The sequence below is a fragment of the Corylus avellana genome, chromosome 10 (assembly GCF_965113065.1).
Source record: "Corylus avellana chromosome 10, dhCorAvel1.hap1.2, whole genome shotgun sequence".
NCBI lineage: Eukaryota > Viridiplantae > Streptophyta > Magnoliopsida > Fagales > Betulaceae > Corylus > Corylus avellana.
This window is the reverse complement of record NC_142499.1, coordinates 23,039,520-23,057,124: the sequence shown is the minus strand read 5'-3', so window position 1 is coordinate 23,057,124 and position 17,605 is coordinate 23,039,520. Positions and strand designations below refer to the sequence as shown.

At 37.3% G+C, this 17,605-nt stretch overlaps 3 protein-coding genes across 5 annotated transcripts; 2 read left to right on the top strand and 1 right to left on the bottom strand.

The window, feature by feature from the left end:
• Nucleotides 1-48: 48 nt before the first annotated feature.
• LOC132161815 (Auxin efflux carrier family protein) lies at nt 49-5,936 on the top strand. Its single transcript, XM_059572010.2, has 11 exons — nt 49-371; nt 583-981; nt 1,347-1,426; nt 1,526-1,650; nt 2,325-2,446; nt 2,532-2,720; nt 3,422-3,496; nt 4,519-4,619; nt 4,957-5,009; nt 5,173-5,361; nt 5,640-5,936. The coding sequence occupies exons 2-11, from the start codon at nt 796-798 to the stop codon at nt 5,759-5,761; spliced, it is 1,242 nt and encodes a 413-aa protein (XP_059427993.2). The 5' UTR covers nt 49-371; nt 583-795; the 3' UTR covers nt 5,762-5,936.
• A 1,434-nt stretch (nt 5,937-7,370) lies between these two features.
• LOC132161614 (RING/U-box superfamily protein) lies at nt 7,371-10,784 on the bottom strand. The gene is made up of 2 exons (XM_059571773.2): nt 10,332-10,784; nt 7,371-9,477 (listed from the first exon to the last, which is right to left on the bottom strand). The coding sequence occupies exon 2, from the start codon at nt 9,469-9,471 to the stop codon at nt 7,813-7,815; it is 1,659 nt and encodes a 552-aa protein (XP_059427756.1). The 5' UTR covers nt 9,472-9,477; nt 10,332-10,784; the 3' UTR covers nt 7,371-7,812.
• An 896-nt stretch (nt 10,785-11,680) lies between these two features.
• Nucleotides 11,681-17,370, top strand: LOC132162621 (uncharacterized). Of its 3 annotated transcripts, none has more exons than XM_059572899.2 (11): nt 11,681-12,096; nt 12,207-12,441; nt 12,986-13,028; nt 13,111-13,173; nt 13,276-13,354; nt 13,539-13,584; nt 13,683-13,781; nt 14,491-14,559; nt 14,670-15,000; nt 15,621-15,754; nt 16,203-17,370. In XM_059572899.2, the coding sequence occupies exons 1-11, from the start codon at nt 12,089-12,091 to the stop codon at nt 17,229-17,231; spliced, it is 2,136 nt and encodes a 711-aa protein (XP_059428882.2). In that variant the 5' UTR covers nt 11,681-12,088; the 3' UTR covers nt 17,232-17,370. The 3 variants fall into 3 exon arrangements, with proteins under 3 accessions (XP_059428882.2, XP_059428883.2, XP_059428881.2); XM_059572900.2 differs by having other exon boundaries at nt 12,204-12,441; nt 14,670-14,955; XM_059572898.2 differs by having other exon boundaries at nt 12,204-12,441.
• The last annotated feature ends 235 nt before the right edge of the window (nt 17,371-17,605 follow it).

Sequence of the window (17,605 nt, the reverse complement as noted above, 5' to 3'; positions counted from 1 at the left end):
AATCCGCACAACCTTTTGTTTCGTTATGGGAGTGGGGAAAGACATTCCAGGTGAAGCACAGAATAGGCCGAGAGAGCGACAAAGGAGGAAATTTCCGTTGGTACGGAGTTGCAGTCCCAAGGGTAAATTGGATATTACGGGGGAAAAAAGGCGGAGAAGTTTACCCCCCCACCTATATAGCGGACGATTTCGAGCGCGACTATTGTCGTAAAATCAAAACATTGATTGGAAGGTAGCGTCTAAAGTCTCAATTGAAGAGCCTAAGCAAGCGCATATAGACAGAGGAGCAAACGGAAGGGGGGAGAGAGTACATCTGATTCTTATTGCGTGAACAAAGCGTGTCCGAGGCTAACCCCATTCACATTCGCAAGGTACCTTTCTTCCCTTTTCCGTCTTTCTAGGGGGTTTCTTTCACATTTTCGGCAATCGCCTTGTATATTTCGAATTCTCGGAGACATCTATTCCCCTGAATTGTGGTTATTTTGGATTCTTTTCTGCTCCTGTAATACTCTTAGACTTCTATTTTTGTTCGTCGACTCAATTTATTTTTTGGATGAATAATTGCATTGTAATTTGTAACAGAAAGAAGAGATTCTCTCGGGCGGGTACCTGAAAACCCAAGAGGCTTTTTCTTTTTTCTTTTTGTTTTTTTCCCCAATACCGGATAAATCCGGTAATTGAGCTCCGAGTTGTAATTAATTGATTAATAAACTAGTAATAAAGTGGCTAATTGGGTCCGGTGAATGTGCTGCGGAGGAGCGTCCGATTTGTTAGTAGTTGGGAGACGACGGCATCATGGAAAGATTATTAACGGCGGTGGACATGGTGAACCAGGCGGCGGGAGGACAGTCGTTGTTAGGGACCATCAAAATCGCGGTTTTGCCCATCGCAAAGGTCTTCACGATGTGCTTCCTGGGATTTCTCATGGCTTCCAAGTATGTCAACATTTTGCCCGCTAATGGAAGGAAACTTTTAAATGGGGTATGTATGCCAGGGATTGCTATCCCAATTCCCTTTACTTCTAATGCTTTGATATTAATGCTTGCCTTTTCTTTTTTTTTTTTTGGAACAAAATTAATACTTGCTTTTATTTAAACTCTATTTCATATATTTTTTGTAAGCTGCATTACCGCTAATATTTATTGACTTCGCAAATATATGTGAACAACACTGCAACTTATATTTACTACTTTCCTTTCTTGAGAAATAATTATAAAATAAAAAATAAAAAAAGTGGGAATTATGTGGAATGCTCTGATGCTTATCAAATCTACGCTCATTTTTAAGTGATTCTTTTATGGGGCAATTAGAGGGATAGATACTGATTATTCCGCTATGTCATGCAGTTGGTCTTTTCACTATTACTTCCGTGTTTGATATTCTCTCAGCTCGGTCAGGCTGTCACCATAGAGAAAATGCTTGAGTGGTAATAATTACATATCTCTCATCCTTATATTTCTATCTTTAATTGCCAAATTAAGCACAGCAAAGTTTTGTTGATTAAATACCATTTATCCTTTTGCAGGTGGTTTATTCCTATGAATGTTATTCTGGGTACCATGTCAGGCTCATTAATAGGTTTCATTGTTGCATCCCTAGTCCGTCCACCATACCCTTTTTTCAAGTTTACAATCATACAGATTGGAGTTGGTAAGCCACTTCATCTGGAAATAACGTTCAACTAGACAAATCACATTTTCTACATGCTTTTATTATTCAAAGTTCATTGATACTTTCGAACTTGACATTCCAATTTAGTTTGAATCCGAAGATTGGCTGTAAAAGGGTGTTAAGAATGATGAGTTGAGAAACATATATGATTATTAAAGTTACTGGATACTTATGTGTATATTAAGGATGAGCCCGTCCAGTTTGACAGTGAGTCATGAAACAAGAAGTTTGTATTGCAAGAGAAGAAAGATATTCTAGAATGAATAATGAAAGTAGATATGAGAGAGAGAGAGAGAGAGAGATGATCCACAAATTTGTATGCTATTAATTGATGTGTCTCTGCATCGGCAGGTTGTTGGATTTCCTTGTAAAAAAAAAGACACTGACAACATCACTGTTACTTTGCGTTGAAATTGGAACCTTGTAGTTAATATTCTCATGCAAAGCTGGAGAATTCATATTCTTCACCATTTTTACTGTGGATACATGCCTATTATCTACCTTGAATAGATTATCATTAATATTTTGCAACATATTCCATCTACACTTGATGGATTGGACTCTTTTATCTGTATAACCACTCTGTCAACTTTGGCTTTGTGCTTTATGCATAATGATTTATCTTGAATTATGTCTGTCGACATTGGATACAGGGAATATTGGGAACGTACCACTTGTCTTGATTGCGGCTCTTTGCAGAGACAAATCTAATCCCTTTGGTGACTCAGAAACATGTAGCACAGATGGAACTGCCTATATTTCGTTTGGGCAATGGGTAGGTTTTGATCTAAATCTTTAGTTTTCAATGAGTTTCACCATTAATAAATTCTAAAGATAGCTTGTGTAAGTGATGTACATAGGTCGGTGCCATCATCTTATACACATATGTGTTTCATATGCTGGCACCTCCCCTGGAAGGTTCATTTGACATTGAGGATGTAAGTCTTCCCATCAAGAGCAATCTGAAGGATGGCACATCCGAACAGCTTCCACTGCTTACACAAGAGGAGGCTGCATCAACAAATTTAAATGCTTCAGAAAAAGGAATGGTGAGACAAATTTCAATGTTGAGAAGTGTCTCCATTTGCCAGGGAAACAACTAATTTACTTATTTATTTTTTATGAATAGGGAAACAACTAATTTATATAGGGGAAATTATGTCTCCCAAAAGTTGTCTACCCTCGTATCTAAAGCTTCTTCTTTCATGTATCTATGGTTGACAAAGTGACAACTTGGACAAATAAATTAACATCTCTCAGCTGATGTAAACCATAGAATCATCTGTCTATAGATGATCTAATCCAATAGGCAAGCAGTAATTCTTTGAAGTTTATATTTGTTTTTCATAGATAGGTACTAACTAAAAAATCAACTTTAAAAGGATAGTAGTTAACCTCCTATCTTTTGTACCAACGAGAATTTTATGTAGTTTATTTATGAGCTGGATGATGATCACGATCATCCTCTCTAGAGACATCTTGATCCGCATTACATGCAACTGAGTATAAGTCCGTTGGAAGATTTTGTCTCTTTGCTAGTTACGATAGTGAAAAGATGATGGGAACATGAACATAACATTACCTAACATTGCAACTGTTCTGGTGTCGTGAAGATCACATTACATCCATCATCCAACTATTAGAATCTGTGATTTTGTAGTTTCTAAAATCAGAAAGCTTGTGATCTTTTTCTTATTGAATATATTTCCTTTGGTAGGCTGAAAGTTGCATGTCATGATTTTTTATGCAGATGAAAGTTTTCTTTGTTTTTCTATATGAGAAGTTGAAGCTCAAGCAAATACTTCAGCCCCCTATCATTGCTTCTGTAAGTTTTTACTTATTAAACTTTGTCTGGTTAATTTTACATTTCAGTAGGGTGAGGAAATCCTACATATTTGAGTTACATTTAAACAATTTTTAATTTGAGCTGTTTCTATTTTGTAATTGTAATGTTGAAGAAAACGCCATTGCACGCCATAAGATTATCTAAAAAACAATGAATCGTTTGAAAGCAAGATCAAGCTGATTGGAAGTAGACCTGATCTAATTAAAGAATCCAACCATGTGATCAGTCCCATCCAATATGTATTGTTGATTGATGATTTTTTAATTGACTATTTAGTGCGTGAAAAAATAATTATAGTCTATCTATGCAACCAAAAAGCACTTTTGACAACCCACTTTATTCATGAGCAGAGTATTTTAGTTAAAGTCTTCACAACACCAACTCCCCCCCCCCCCCCCCCCCCCAAAAAAAAAGGAACCCTTCTTCCACCAGTGTATCTTCTTAGATTTTTCTTTAAGTTTGTCATTTCACTTTGTGCAGAAATGATCTATCCAGAACACGACATTTATTACCAACCTTTATGTAATTTGGATTTAGTCAAACTTCAGTTAGCTGTTTGCGCCTTTAATCTAAATCTTTCTGCCAGATGAATTAATAATGCAATAACATTTTTCAGTATCCACAAAATTTAGTCCAATAGAGCCTATGGGTTTTTAGAGCAACTAGAAATATTGATACTTTGTACTTCCTCTGGAATCACGTCTCAACTTATCAGTTGATAGATATTATTACAAAATATGTAGTAGAGTTGCTTTAGAGGAAGATCAAGGTATGACTATTTGTTGATCTGTTTTTTCCCTGTCGACTACGTTCCGGGCTCTGCCTAGGGAGTCAACTCAACATTTTGCTGTTAAACTGGCCGAGTCTCTGAGTTGTGCGAGAGCTTTAGTGGCAGGGTGAAGATGCTTTTGAAATAGTTTTCTTCTTTCTTTATTTAGGGAGGAAAAAAAAAAAAAATCCTACCACTCTCCATCTAATTGGTATGAACATGTTTGATGCAGATCCTAGCTATGCTCCTCGGTGCAGTACCATTTTTTAAGCGATTGATCTTTACGACGGATGCTCCTTTTTACTTCTTCACTGACAGCTGCATTATTCTTGGGTATGCTCGACAAGTTTTTATATCTCATCTTTTAAATACCTCATTTAATTTTTGGAAGCTATTTATTGGTTCTGTTATTAGGGATTTGAATTTCTGGAATAATTGTCTATCCTTGGAGAATATTAACCACTTTCCTTCAATTTAAAATCCAGATATCTTAAATAAACTTTTTGTACGGAACATGGTGAAAATTTTACCATGCCAAATAGCATAAAATTTACAAATAAAATTTCAAATCTTTGTCAAATTAAAAGGCTTTTGTCATTTATCTGTTAATTTATTTTGTGGTTTTTGGATCTCTTTTTATTTTATTGCTAAAAATTCTTATGATTATCAGGGAGGCCATGATTCCATGCATTCTGTTGGCTTTAGGAGGCAATCTTGTTGATGGTGAGTCGACTTCGTAGTGATCATATTTCATTCTGGATTTGGAGAATGGATATACTGCTCCTTGGCCTTAAACTGTTTTGTTTATAAACATCAGTCTCTTGGCCACACATGCTTCCAATTAGAGACGAAAGGCATGACCTGTGTGTAAATGTGTTCATTGCAGGACCTGGAAGTTCAAAACTTGGCCTACGGACAACTGCATCTATTATTTTTGCGCGGTTAGTTTTGGTGCCTCCTGTAGGGCTTGGCATTGTCATGTTGGCCGATAAGCTTGGTTTCCTCCCTGCCGGTGATAAGATGTTCCGATTTGTCCTACTTCTTCAGCATTCAATGCCAACATCCGTCCTTGCTGGTAAAACCCAATTCTCATTTCTAGACACACCCCTTAACAAATTTTTGAGGAAAAGCACAAAACTTGGACAGAATATATTTGAATCCAAACATTTGCAGGAGGCTGGAAATGAACACAATTGATATTTCTCGTTTGCTCTTGCTACTAAAAATTGATCAAATAGGGATTGGAACTAAAACTGTGATAAGTTTTAATTGCATTTTCATTTACTTATAATATTTCATCTTTGATCAACAAGACGAAAATGAAAATCTGATTAAACTATCCCTTGTCTGTAGGTGCTGTTGCCAATTTAAGAGGCTGTGGAAGGGAAGCAGCTGCTGTCCTGTTCTGGGTGCATATATTTGCTGTCATCTCAATGGCTGGATGGATTGTACTCTACCTTAACATTCTCTTCTAGAACTGCAGCAAGCTGTTGCCATGCCAAATCTTCCATTGTATTTTGTCAAATCTTAAATTCATTAGTAGCAAGTTGAAATTTTTTTCTTATTTCTGTCCCCTTCTCTTGATAATGTTGGGAAGTAGCAATGTTTATAAGAGCTGTTGTTAAGAAAGTGCTTAAAATGTCCTCCCTATATTATTCGCCTCATTTGCTTAGCTCTTTCCATTAAATCAGACCAAAAATAGGTCGCGTGAGTTGACTATAATTCCTTTATATTAGATTAAAAAATAAAACAGGCGGAGACTCTACATGGTGGAGAGGCTTCGCTGCCTGTGGGTATCCTAGGGATTTTATTTTATTTTATTTTTTATTTTTATAAAAAACAAATATTTAATTTAGGATATTTTGGAATTTTCACACGTATGAGTATAAATGTGTTTGCCGGGGAGGGCTCAAGTGAAAGGGGCTAATCGTATGAACGGTCAATTGCAACTTTTTTTTTTTTTTTTTTTTTTTTTTATAGTTTAGGAGTACATTGCAAATGAAGTGATAGTTTAAAAAAACCAAGTGTAGTTTCTTCTAATAAAATATTAAAGGATACGATGTTAGGTGGGTAAAGTGTAACTTTTTAAATCACAAATCAGTATTTCAAATTCAATCTAAGTCATTAGTGCGGGTAAAGTACACTAAAAGTTTGTTTAAAATTGCGTTAGAGATTTTAATGCAAAAAAAAAAAAAAAAAAACCTGATATGTTTTGTAAAAAATTGCAAAAATATTTCTTTAACTTTTTTACTTTAAAGATTGTCAAAACACATTTTTGAGTTTTTTTTTTTTTTTAAAAAAAAAAAAACTAAAAAAAACTCATTTTGGCTTTAAAATTAAAAGCTTTATTTCACAACACAATCATAAAAAATGCTATAAGTCAATTTAATTTAAATGGGGCTTCAGGTTGAGTTCCGAGTTTCACCAAGGTTGATTTCCCCTCTAATTTTCTAGCTCTGTCCTCTTAGCATTTTTTTTTTTTTTTTTTGATTTCCTTCTGAAGAGAAAACCATCATCTGCCAAAGTTACACTAATTGGTCAGCTTAAAATTTGTAACCAGTTTAAGCAAATACTGACCATGTTATGATGGTTTCTTGTATATACGATGGGTATTGTACAAGGTAGAACTTGAACTCTCTAATGACAAGCTTATGTGCTTGTGTTTTCAGGTAAAAAAGATAACCGACAACAGTTTGTAAAGAAGAATTGATTTGTATTGCATTTCCATTTTGTTTTTACACGACTGAAACAGAAAAACCTCCTTTTTGTTTTCTCTTTTCAAAACAAAAAACATTAACAACCTAAAATATAAAACATTCACAAAATACTCGCATGAGAATACTTTTTCAAACAAAAAAACACTTCTAAAAAGAATGAACAATCGGAGGAGCCCGGTATTTCTCTATAACAGAACCAAATCCATTCTTTATTTTGCAAAATGCCACTCAACTAAATAGCATCAACAAAACATTAGCAATCTAAATAACCCACTTAGAGGTGCTTTTGCCAGATTATCAGGGAGAGTCCAAAAAATTGAGAAAAGTGATGCTCTAAAAGATGGTCAGCACCTTCAAACAGTATATAAGCAGGAAGAAGTTGGTAAATTGATAAGAGTGCAAGGTGGGTGGGAAGGAGCGGACAATATTTTGGCTTTGCAAACAGCAGCAATTACATAAACATCAAATCTCAATCGTTTGGTACCAGGAGGTGTGTGTGTTGGGTGGGGTGGGGGGGTGTGGAAGATGGAGGAGCTGTACAGGGTACACCATTAGAAAGTTGAAGCAATTCACCTTACTTTTGCTACCATTGTGCAGGGAAAGCCACAGCCAACTAGCCTGTAAAGTGATACTTGAAGAATTGTCAAACCAAGCTAAAAGTCTGCCATGTACATGCAGTGGTGGAAAAGTAAAGCACAAACCCTGAATATCTCATCTCTTTCAGGTCAAAAGCACAAACCACCAGGTGCGGAAACCATCAAAACAACCCATCATCGACTGATGCATTTACCAGATATCCCAATAATTGCCTAGAAAAGTGACCACCATCTCCTGCTTCTATTCTCCCTTTGGCTGGGTGAGGGGGCAGAAATGCTTTGACGATGGCCTTGTTCAGTGAAGCTGCACTGGCTTGTTGGTCCTCTTCCCTGAATTAGAGGATTGCCCAACCACCAGACAAGCACAATTCCCATGAGACCGACAATTGGAGCAGCAGCAAGAAAAAGCCATCTCCCTCTACCACCCTCCTCTCTGCCAGAGATATTAATAGGAGGGTCCACATCTAACAGCCCTCGTTGCTCTGTTCTCGCTTGATTAAATTCACATTCTTCATCTGCTCCATCAAAGACATCAGAGGAACTGTCCTCACTGAAATTTTCCCGCTGGATTTCATGGATTTCCATGATACCGTTGTGGATCATCTTCTCCTCCTCATAATCTTTGTCATCCGTAGGAAGCTCGTACCGACAAAGGGGGCATGAATTTCGTGTGCTCAACCATGGCATGATGCAGGAAGGGTGATAGAGGTGAAAGCATGGAAGCTCATTTACTTCAGTGCCAATGTGTAACACTTCCTTGCATATTGCACATGCCAAGCCTTCATGCTTCTCATGTTGCTCATTAATGACCACACGAGGCAGACTATTCACAAAAGACATGGCTGCAGGAGGTGCTCCTCGTCTCGAGCTGTCAGTCTCAGCAAGACGTGCAAGCAGTTCTTCAAAGCCTCTTGCATCAAGATAATCCCCAGAATTCCTGACATAAGGCAGTAACTCTACTTCCTCCAAGTTTGAAAAGATAGTACGAAAAAACGTCTGTCTACCTTCCCTGAGTCCCAAACTAATTGTATCATCAGAACTGAAAAGATTTTGAAGTCGACCTCCTGCTTCCACAGATTGAACCACGTCTTCCTCAGCATCGGCTTCTTCCCACTCACCATCTTCTTCTTCTTCTTCTTCTTCTTCTTCCGAGTCCCATTGGCTGAGGCCGGCATGCATTGGATCTATATCAGTATCACTATCAAAAATGCTCCCCTCAATCGGTTGAACAAATATTTCTGGGTCCAGGAAACTATGTCCTTCTACAGAAGCATCAGAGTCCCCTCCATAGGCACTAAAAGAAATGGCATCACTTTCACCATGAAAAACCCCATACTGACCAAAACTAACATTGGATTCACTTTCTCCATAAAAAGAATCCTGATGATCAAAACCATCACTGTCGGTGTCAGAGAGTACTCGCTGCCATCTTCTAGATCCACTTGGAGTAGAACGGGAACTTGAGCGCTGCAATAACATAGTCGCAGCGTCACCATCTAGAGGTTGATCTTCATAACCAGCAGTTGATTGATTTTGCCTTGCCAAATTAATCATATGCGAAAATTCTTGTGAGAAGAGATTTTCAACAGACTCGGAACTGCTGTACCTGGTTCTTCTTCCTCGTGGTGTCCTATACTGATATGAGTCTTGCATAGGAGTCCCATGATCTTCAAGAAATAAAAATTTACAGTCTCCACATAAACCAGTAGTTTCCAGATCACCACTTGGCTCGTTTTCAGGAGAAATGATTCTTCGACAGAAAGTACATGCTGCTGGATGGACAGAACGGTCAACAACTAAACCACTATCCTCATGGCCATGGGCAGTGGATCGAGGCAACTGTTCTGAGATTCTTGGTGAGTCTGCATCCATTTGAAACTGGACAAGGCCAAAAAAATAAAGAAGTGGTGAGAAATAATCAAAGCGCAACATAAGACAAACAGGGCTGAGTAATGGCCAGGAAACATAAACATAACTAGGAGCAGAAGTGAAGGAATGGAGAAAGTAAAAAGGGAAGGCAATACCCAAACATACTGTTTTCATTATCAAAGTAAGATCGAAAAATGATTTTAGAAACCTTTCTCCAACTTTTCTACTCATCACCTCCCTCACTCCCTCCAAACTATATGTATGCAGCAACCTAAGTGATACAGCTTTATTCAAAGGGCACCAGCCCAAACCTAAGCCCCAGACATTGTTCCTCCTTGGACTAACAAAATGCTATGCACTCAATAATGTGATGCTTGAACCCTTTCATGGGCAGATTCCATACTGCCGTGAAATGGACTAGATCTTGCACGCAAAGGCATGCCAAGTGGTAGAAGGAAAGAAGCACACAATGACAACCTTTACTTACAAGTTGTTTTTCACCTAAACTGTTGTCTTATCAATAATTAAGACGCCCAATTGGCAGTGCTCACTGCTAATTTGTCTACTCCATTTTATTTGCATTTGCCTTTTGGTGTCCGGGATTGCTTTTTAGTACAGAAGAACCCAAATTTTCTTTCTTTCCTTCCTTTTTATTCTTTTAAACAACTGGAAAATCCAGTCATCCAGGCGAAATTTAAAAGAAAAGGTAAAATGTGTGGTTTTCATATGCGATCTACTATACAAAAATCGCAAGAGAAATGAAAATTGAGCAACAAATAAGAATACCCAGATTAGCAGAAGCAGTAATACTAGTAATCAGAAATCAGAATAGAAGAGCATGGTAAGGGAGTAAGTATGATTACCCAGAAAAGGATGATACGGGAATGGATTGGCCTCGATCTTTGAGAAACTACCACATGTTGTTCCTCAGACGTAGACGCAGAAAAAGGGTCTTATCCATTCGGTCTTCAGACGCGGGATGAAGTTGAGAGAAGAAAAAGTAGAACAAATAGAGAGAAAACCCAGTAATTGAAGTTCAAGAACAAGGCTTTTAGGGTTAGTGAATAATGATTCCAAGGGAGAGAGAAAAAGAAGGAGGCTTTTGTACAACAAGACTTTGAATACTCGAAGCAAGGAAAAAAGACCTCTTCAACGTACTCCGCCACTCAGCTGCTCTCTCTCTCTCTCTCTCTCTCTCTTTCTTTTTCACAATTTTTTCCAAACCAAAATGGCATTAGGAATAGGAAGCTATTAAGTTTACTTCCCACCTTACCCGACACTGCGTCCCACCCATAGACTCATAGTTTTCGACAACGCGCACCCTTTTCACTTCCTAAAAGCTCAAGGCTTATCACTAAATCAGCTTTTTTTCCTCCACAGTATTGCCAACGGAAAATGACAGCCATACTACCAATTTCACCAGCTCTCTTGGCAACTCTTTTAAAGACAGTTTTTTTACTCTTCAGCAAATTAGTAAAATTATTAACAAACCAATCCGTTATTGTTGAAAAATAAAATCACAATTATGATAGGATACAGTCAATCAACTTTTGATTTTTTTTTTTTTCTTTTTTTTAACAATCATGGATTAATAATATCACATTAACAAAGCCAAATAAAAATATAATTTTTAACTCTTTTTTAATTTTTTTTTAATTTTTTTATGTAGTGTTTATAACAATGCTTCTAATGCTAAATAATACACCTCATCTTACCCTATTTTATCAAAGTGGCATGTCCACATTATTCTTCTAGAAAAGATTAATGCTATAAACTATACTTTTATTTTATAATATTAATACGTTAGTGTCAATCGACCATTAATCCATCATTATTTATTATTTATAGCTGTGAAATAATAATATAATTTTTTAGCATTTTTAACTAAGTTAAAATGACAACACTCGTAGTCGTCTGCCTTTAATAAAAAGAAAATTCAATAAGTGCCCCATAAAATAAAAGAAGGTTTAGACGACAGTGTGGGTTTTAGACATCTAGGGTGGAGACAATGAGACATGAAAGTTGGGAGGGATTTAGGTAATGTTAAATCGGGTTTGGTCTGACCAGAAAACTACAAGTAACGAATACCCATTGAATTATTTGTTGGATCGGTATTGCAATTGGGCCAGGCCGTCCCAGTCCGGCCCTCTCATGTCCGTCTGCTCATTGCAGCGTTGGTGAATCTCCCATTGCGCGTGATGTTGGATGTTCCTTGTGATGTGACCCCCATGGGATTCTGCAATATGCAGCAGAGCAGATATCAGATGATGCTAGCTGTTGCTCTCAAATGTTTTTGACCACCACACCTCTCCCATCCAAATATACTTGGAAGCCGATTAAAAGTTAAAGCTAAGATTTTTATGGAGGCTTTAATGTTTTTTCCTTGTCTGGGATTTTCATATCTCTCTTAAACAGAAATCAACCCCATTTGCTCAGCTGTATCTCTTCCCTTCCACATTTACCTCATTTGTTATTTCCAGCTCTTCTTCCCCCTAATCCCTACAAAGCTAGAGGAGCACCGGATCACCCCTCTTCACCTCCATTTCATCTTCTCTTCGCTTTTTTCTTTTTGTAATTTCTTAAAGTCAAAGTGTATTGTCCTTCTCTTCAATCATTACGAATGTCAAGGTGAGTTTCTTCCTCTTCTTTTTTTATTTTTTTATTTTTTCTTTTATAATAGTAAAATCTGAGAATGTGGGTTAATTTCTGCTGTATAATAATACAATATTATGTAGAAGAAAATTGCAAAAGTCAATATGGAGGGAGGGCCACAGGAGGAGCCCGCGGATATCGCAAAAAATAACAGCTAGTACTAGTAGTGCTAGAACTAGTGGCAGGGCTCTTGCTACTACTAGGGCACAGGAAACGGGTAACGGTCAGGGAGCAACCTTCCAGACAAGGACTACAAAAAAGAGAAAAATCAGACCAGCTCAAGAAGTTGCGGCTACTTCTCTTTCAACCCGACTTCAAAAGGTCTACTTTTTTTCTTCATCTTTTCCCCAACTATTGCCATTATTCACAAGGTTGTTAGGAAATGGTGTTGCAACGAGAAGATGTCAACTGGTTATGATGCCCTTTTTTCTGGGTTTTGGGAAAAGGGAAAGTATGCATGGGTGTCTAATTGATCCAAAAGGGGTACCTGACTCCTGTACCCGAAGTCCGGCCGTTGTTGGCTCTTCTTTCACGGGTTCTGTCAATATATATTTTTTTTTTTAGTTTTTCCACGTATAGTAATTGTACAATGAGAAATGAAGCTCATTCTTATGTATGCTTTCAGCATTGCTTTTGGGGGGTTTAAATTTCAAAGGCATGACTCACAAAGTATTAAGACTAATGCAATGAACTGACTTTACAAATGAAGAAATGTTCCAAGTGTTTGCAAGTCAGTAGTTATTCATAGTTCAGTGTTGAAGCTGTGCTTGTGTTTTTTTAATCAGGTGGTTGTGTCGATAATATTTATCCCCAACTATGTTCTGCAAGTTTTGTTTTCAATTTCCCCATTCAAAATGACATGCAGGGTGGCAGAAAACCTAATTATGAGGATCAGGATACCAAGAACGGTAAGTCTTTTTGCTCCATAGGAGTTATAATTGTAATTTGACTACATCTGGATTTCTATCACTGTTTTGTTTCCTATATCAGTTCAACCGGTTGTTGAGCGGAGTGAAGATAGCCCAAGACATGAATATCATGCTCCCAAAACCAGTTAGTTATTTTTCTGTGTTTATATTGGAAATTGCAGAACCACCAATTTACTATTTGTGACAGTAAAAGCTTCATCCATAATATAAGTACTTCTTGAATCAGGTCTACCATTCGGTGTGCCATCTGCACCATGGATGCCAGAAAAACGTGTTCTTCAGCTTATCCTCGACATATTACAAAGGTACGTATTCTTTTAGTTGCATTTTTTTCCCTATCTTTTAGAGCATTCATTAAGGTGATGAGCAAGGTCTTGCATCAATTGAATATGGTAAGTGTCAATAACATATGGTACACAAGAACATTTATATTATAAATTCCTGATTCCTTGGTTGCTTATATTGAGATACATTCTTGGTACGTTTTAGGAGAGATACCCATGAGATATTTGCTGAACCAGTTGACCCAAATGAGGTATGTATCTGGTCATCACTTTCATCATCTTATATCATGGGCCATTTTATTTTCCATTTCTCATTCACTATTTTGATGGAGATTTGTGTTCTTTTAAGGTTGAAGATTACTATGAAATCATTGAAGAGCCTATGGATTTTGGCACCATGAGGGCTAAACTTCATGAAGGAATGTATCAAAGTCTTGAACAATTTGAGGTTTGCTTCTTTCTTTAAAACTACTTATCTGAATTAGATATGAAGGTAAACTTCTTTTTTCCACCATACATTTACTGATACCACTTCTACCTGTGAATGTGTAATAAACAGAACTCACATGCTTGATACTATATTCATGGAAGTATGAGGATTTTCATAAATGTATCAGATGGAGTGCCCCTTCTCTTGTCATACTAAAAATATGACTAGTAATTTTAGAAACATGAAGTGCATTACTCTGTTTCAAGAGCTGTTAATAAAAAAAAATTATGTTCATGGCAGCACTTTCAATGTAATGGTTCACCATATACACTATGATAGGAATTTCGAATTTACCTGTTTCTTCATTTATGGTCAACATCCTGGGTTATATTATTTAACAAGTCATAGGTCGGATATTATTAGGATTTCTAACATTCAATTAATGCAATATTGCACTGCAACTTGCATGTTTTCCCACCCACATTGTTTACTGGTTTCTGCTCAAATTTGCAACAGTTATTAATTGTTATATATGTTCACACGGTGATAATTCATTATAATGTGGCTCACTAATTGAACTTTGCAAAATAATTCAGAAGCAAATCAAAATTATTAAATGTGAAGAAGTCGGTCTTTGTCTGTTAGAGATGTGCTTCTTTTGCTTTATTGAAAAAACGTGAAAAATTGATTTGTTATCTGACCATTTATTGTTTGGACTGGTATGCAGCATGATGTACTTTTAATACCCAAAAATGCGATGCATTTTAATTCTTCAGCTACAATTTATTTCAGACAGGTATTATCATTGAATCTCTCGAAATTAATTGGAGCAGTAGACTAAGAATTTCTTAACAAGAAAATATAGATCATCTTCATCTATTGGATAACAACCCTTCGTATGTACAGGCCCGTGCCATACATGAACTAACTCAGAAGATTTTCCACATTCTGAAAACTGATCCTGAGAATTTTGAATTAGAATTCTCGGAGACAAGAAGAAGAAGGAGAAGAAGAAGAAACGGTAGGAGGCACCAAGTTGAAGCTAGGGGTTCAATTAAGAGCTCTTGTCCTAAGCTTCCTACAAATGAAAAATCCAGTAGCATGACAACTGATATATCCTCAAAAACCATGCCATCATTTGGCAATTCATTGAATCTCAGGAGAAGTTTTCAACTATGCTCTCAGTACTCTGGTATTGCTACTTGTAATGATGCAATAGATCATGAAGTTCTTTCTGGTAAGAGGGAAAATCTGGTCTGAATTTTTAAACCTGAAATTTTGTATACGTTTGTATAGATGCAAGCATTTTCATGGATTTCTAGTGAAAATGTTGAAAATAAGGATGCCCAGCATAAAGGACGTTACCAGATTATTTTATCTAAGTAATTGGAAAAGAAGACCAAATATAACATTTTCTTATTTGTGGTGTGATTGCATATTCTTTTTAATATTTGTAACTGAGGGTTCCAAATTCTCACCATGCAGGTGTGCAAATGGAATATGAACTTATTGTTATTATTATTATTATTTTTTTAACTTTTCATTTTTGAAAACATCTTGATCCTAACTTCAGCAAGCACGACTACGTGAACTAGCTAAGAAGATTCTTAATGTATTGATTTAAGCTTTTCTTAAACCTAAAATAAAACCTTACAAATTGACTGCACTTGCGGAATGCCAAAGTTTGACTAATACTTTCTTTAAGTTGGTTCAACTCTTTTTTCTTTTAATTTTTACTTCTATGAGTTTCCACAGTTCCATAGAAGCTTAAATATATATCATCTACCATTATAATAATAATAGCTAGGGCTCTATGAAGTTGAAGTTTAACCCTACTTGACTTTTCTTCTCTGACAGGTGTAGAAGATGGTAGAAGATTTAGATCTTTTGGTGCGGATCGGCGATGTACATACAAACCTTGGATGTCTTTCCTCAATGAGAATGAATCAAATTTTTCAACAATTTATGGCACTCTAAAACCACTTGAGCATGTAAGTTTAGTTGCCCCCACCAAGTTGTGCTTGCAAGTACATTCTTGTATATTCCATTTGAGACAGATAATGTGCCCTCATGTGCATGGAACTACTTAACTTGTAGGGGCTCTTCCCTTTACAACATACTAGCTACATATTTCCCTTTCTTTTATTCTTGCTTTTCATTTTTCATCTTTTGGTGGACATCACATAACTCATGCATTGATGCCAAAGTGCTGCAAGACCATTTTTGCTGGCAAGAGAAGGGCCTGCCAGGAACTCTGGCTGGACTGATTTAAAAGTCTGACCAAAGAGGCAGCAGGTGCATTGTGATATGAAAAAATGCTTCAAACTTCTAGGGATTTGTTAATGACTATGGTTTTTTTTTTTTTTTTTTTTTTTGGGTCTGATTTTTCTAGTTCACAAATTCGACATTGAGAGATGACAAATTTCTTTTTTTGTATAGGTGAATCAGCAGGATATTGGTTACAGGGAAAGTTTGATGTTGTTTGTTAAAGATTTGGGATCAACAGCCCAAATGATTGCTGAACAGAAGTTAGTTGGATTGTCAGCTGAGGCGTCCAAGTACCAGACTTCAAACTACTGGTTCCAAGCTCAAAAATGTCATACTGATATGGAATCTAACTCCGCCGAATTGGGGCCCAGTACTCTTAATACGATAATCACTGCCCATAAACCTCAGAATTTCCTGGACCACCCCTATGGGCAACCATCTGTAGTCAGAAAATCATGTGACAGATTGAATTTGGTGGATGCTGACAAGGGAAAAGATGCTAATGTGGGTGACAAATTGGGTATCCCGGGTGATGCAGTGGAAGTGACACCGTACAGTAACCTGAAGAATGCCCTTGGTGCTTTCAATGGGGAAGTTCATGCCAGCGATGAGGAGAAAAATCTCGGTGTTTTTGGCAATGACAAAATTATCGAGGATCGGAGTTACGAGGTTCAATTGGGTTCATATTCCTTCACAGCTGGTACTGGAGATTTGGATTGCTTAGTAGCTAAATTTCAGAACACAGGCAGGAAGCCGACCACACTGGAATCGAACGAGGGCAATTCGGACCAACCAGCACAGTTGGAGTTGCCTTCCAAGTGTTCTAACTCAAATGTGTCAGATTCTCCATTAAAAAACAGTCATAGCTCTCCAACTTCATGGTCTCTACGAAACATGGGGGAGAATGGCATGTCAAGTTTTAGTCAAGCTAAGGGCTCCATGCAGAAATCTAGTTTGGAGTATCCGACGGCTCATGATCAAGTCATAGCTGCAGGAGGCCCTAGTTATGGAGTTTGTAGCTCATCGGAGGCCGGCGGCCAAACCTTGAAATTGGACCAACAGGCCTCCCAGTTTATTTTTGATCTGCCATATTTAAGAACACGGCTTGACCAGATGAGCTGTTGGACCAGGACTCAGCCCCGTAGTGATGATCAACAACGATCTTCATTGGATACTCATCATTTAGCTCTTCAGCTGTAAGAAATATGTAAGACTCAAGTTTTTTTTAAAAGAAAGAGATAGAAAAGTGAAAGTTGATTGCCAAAAAGATGTTTCTTGCACTAAGATGGGTGGTGGTCGGGTTTGGTCACCCCACCAAACCCGACCACCACCTGACCACCCCGATATCCTTGACCACCTCTTGGGAGTGAGTTACTTTAATGTTTTTTTTTTTGGGTAAGACTTGTGTTGATGAACGGTCTAGATCTTTAGACTTGTAGGGCCAGAAACTCTAGATCTCAATCTAAATGGTTAATGCTTCCTGTTGAAATGGATGGGGAGGAGGTGATCGGGTTAGACAAGACATAGTGATCCACTTCCAATAATCTCCTTTACTTGTATTGGTAGGCAATCAT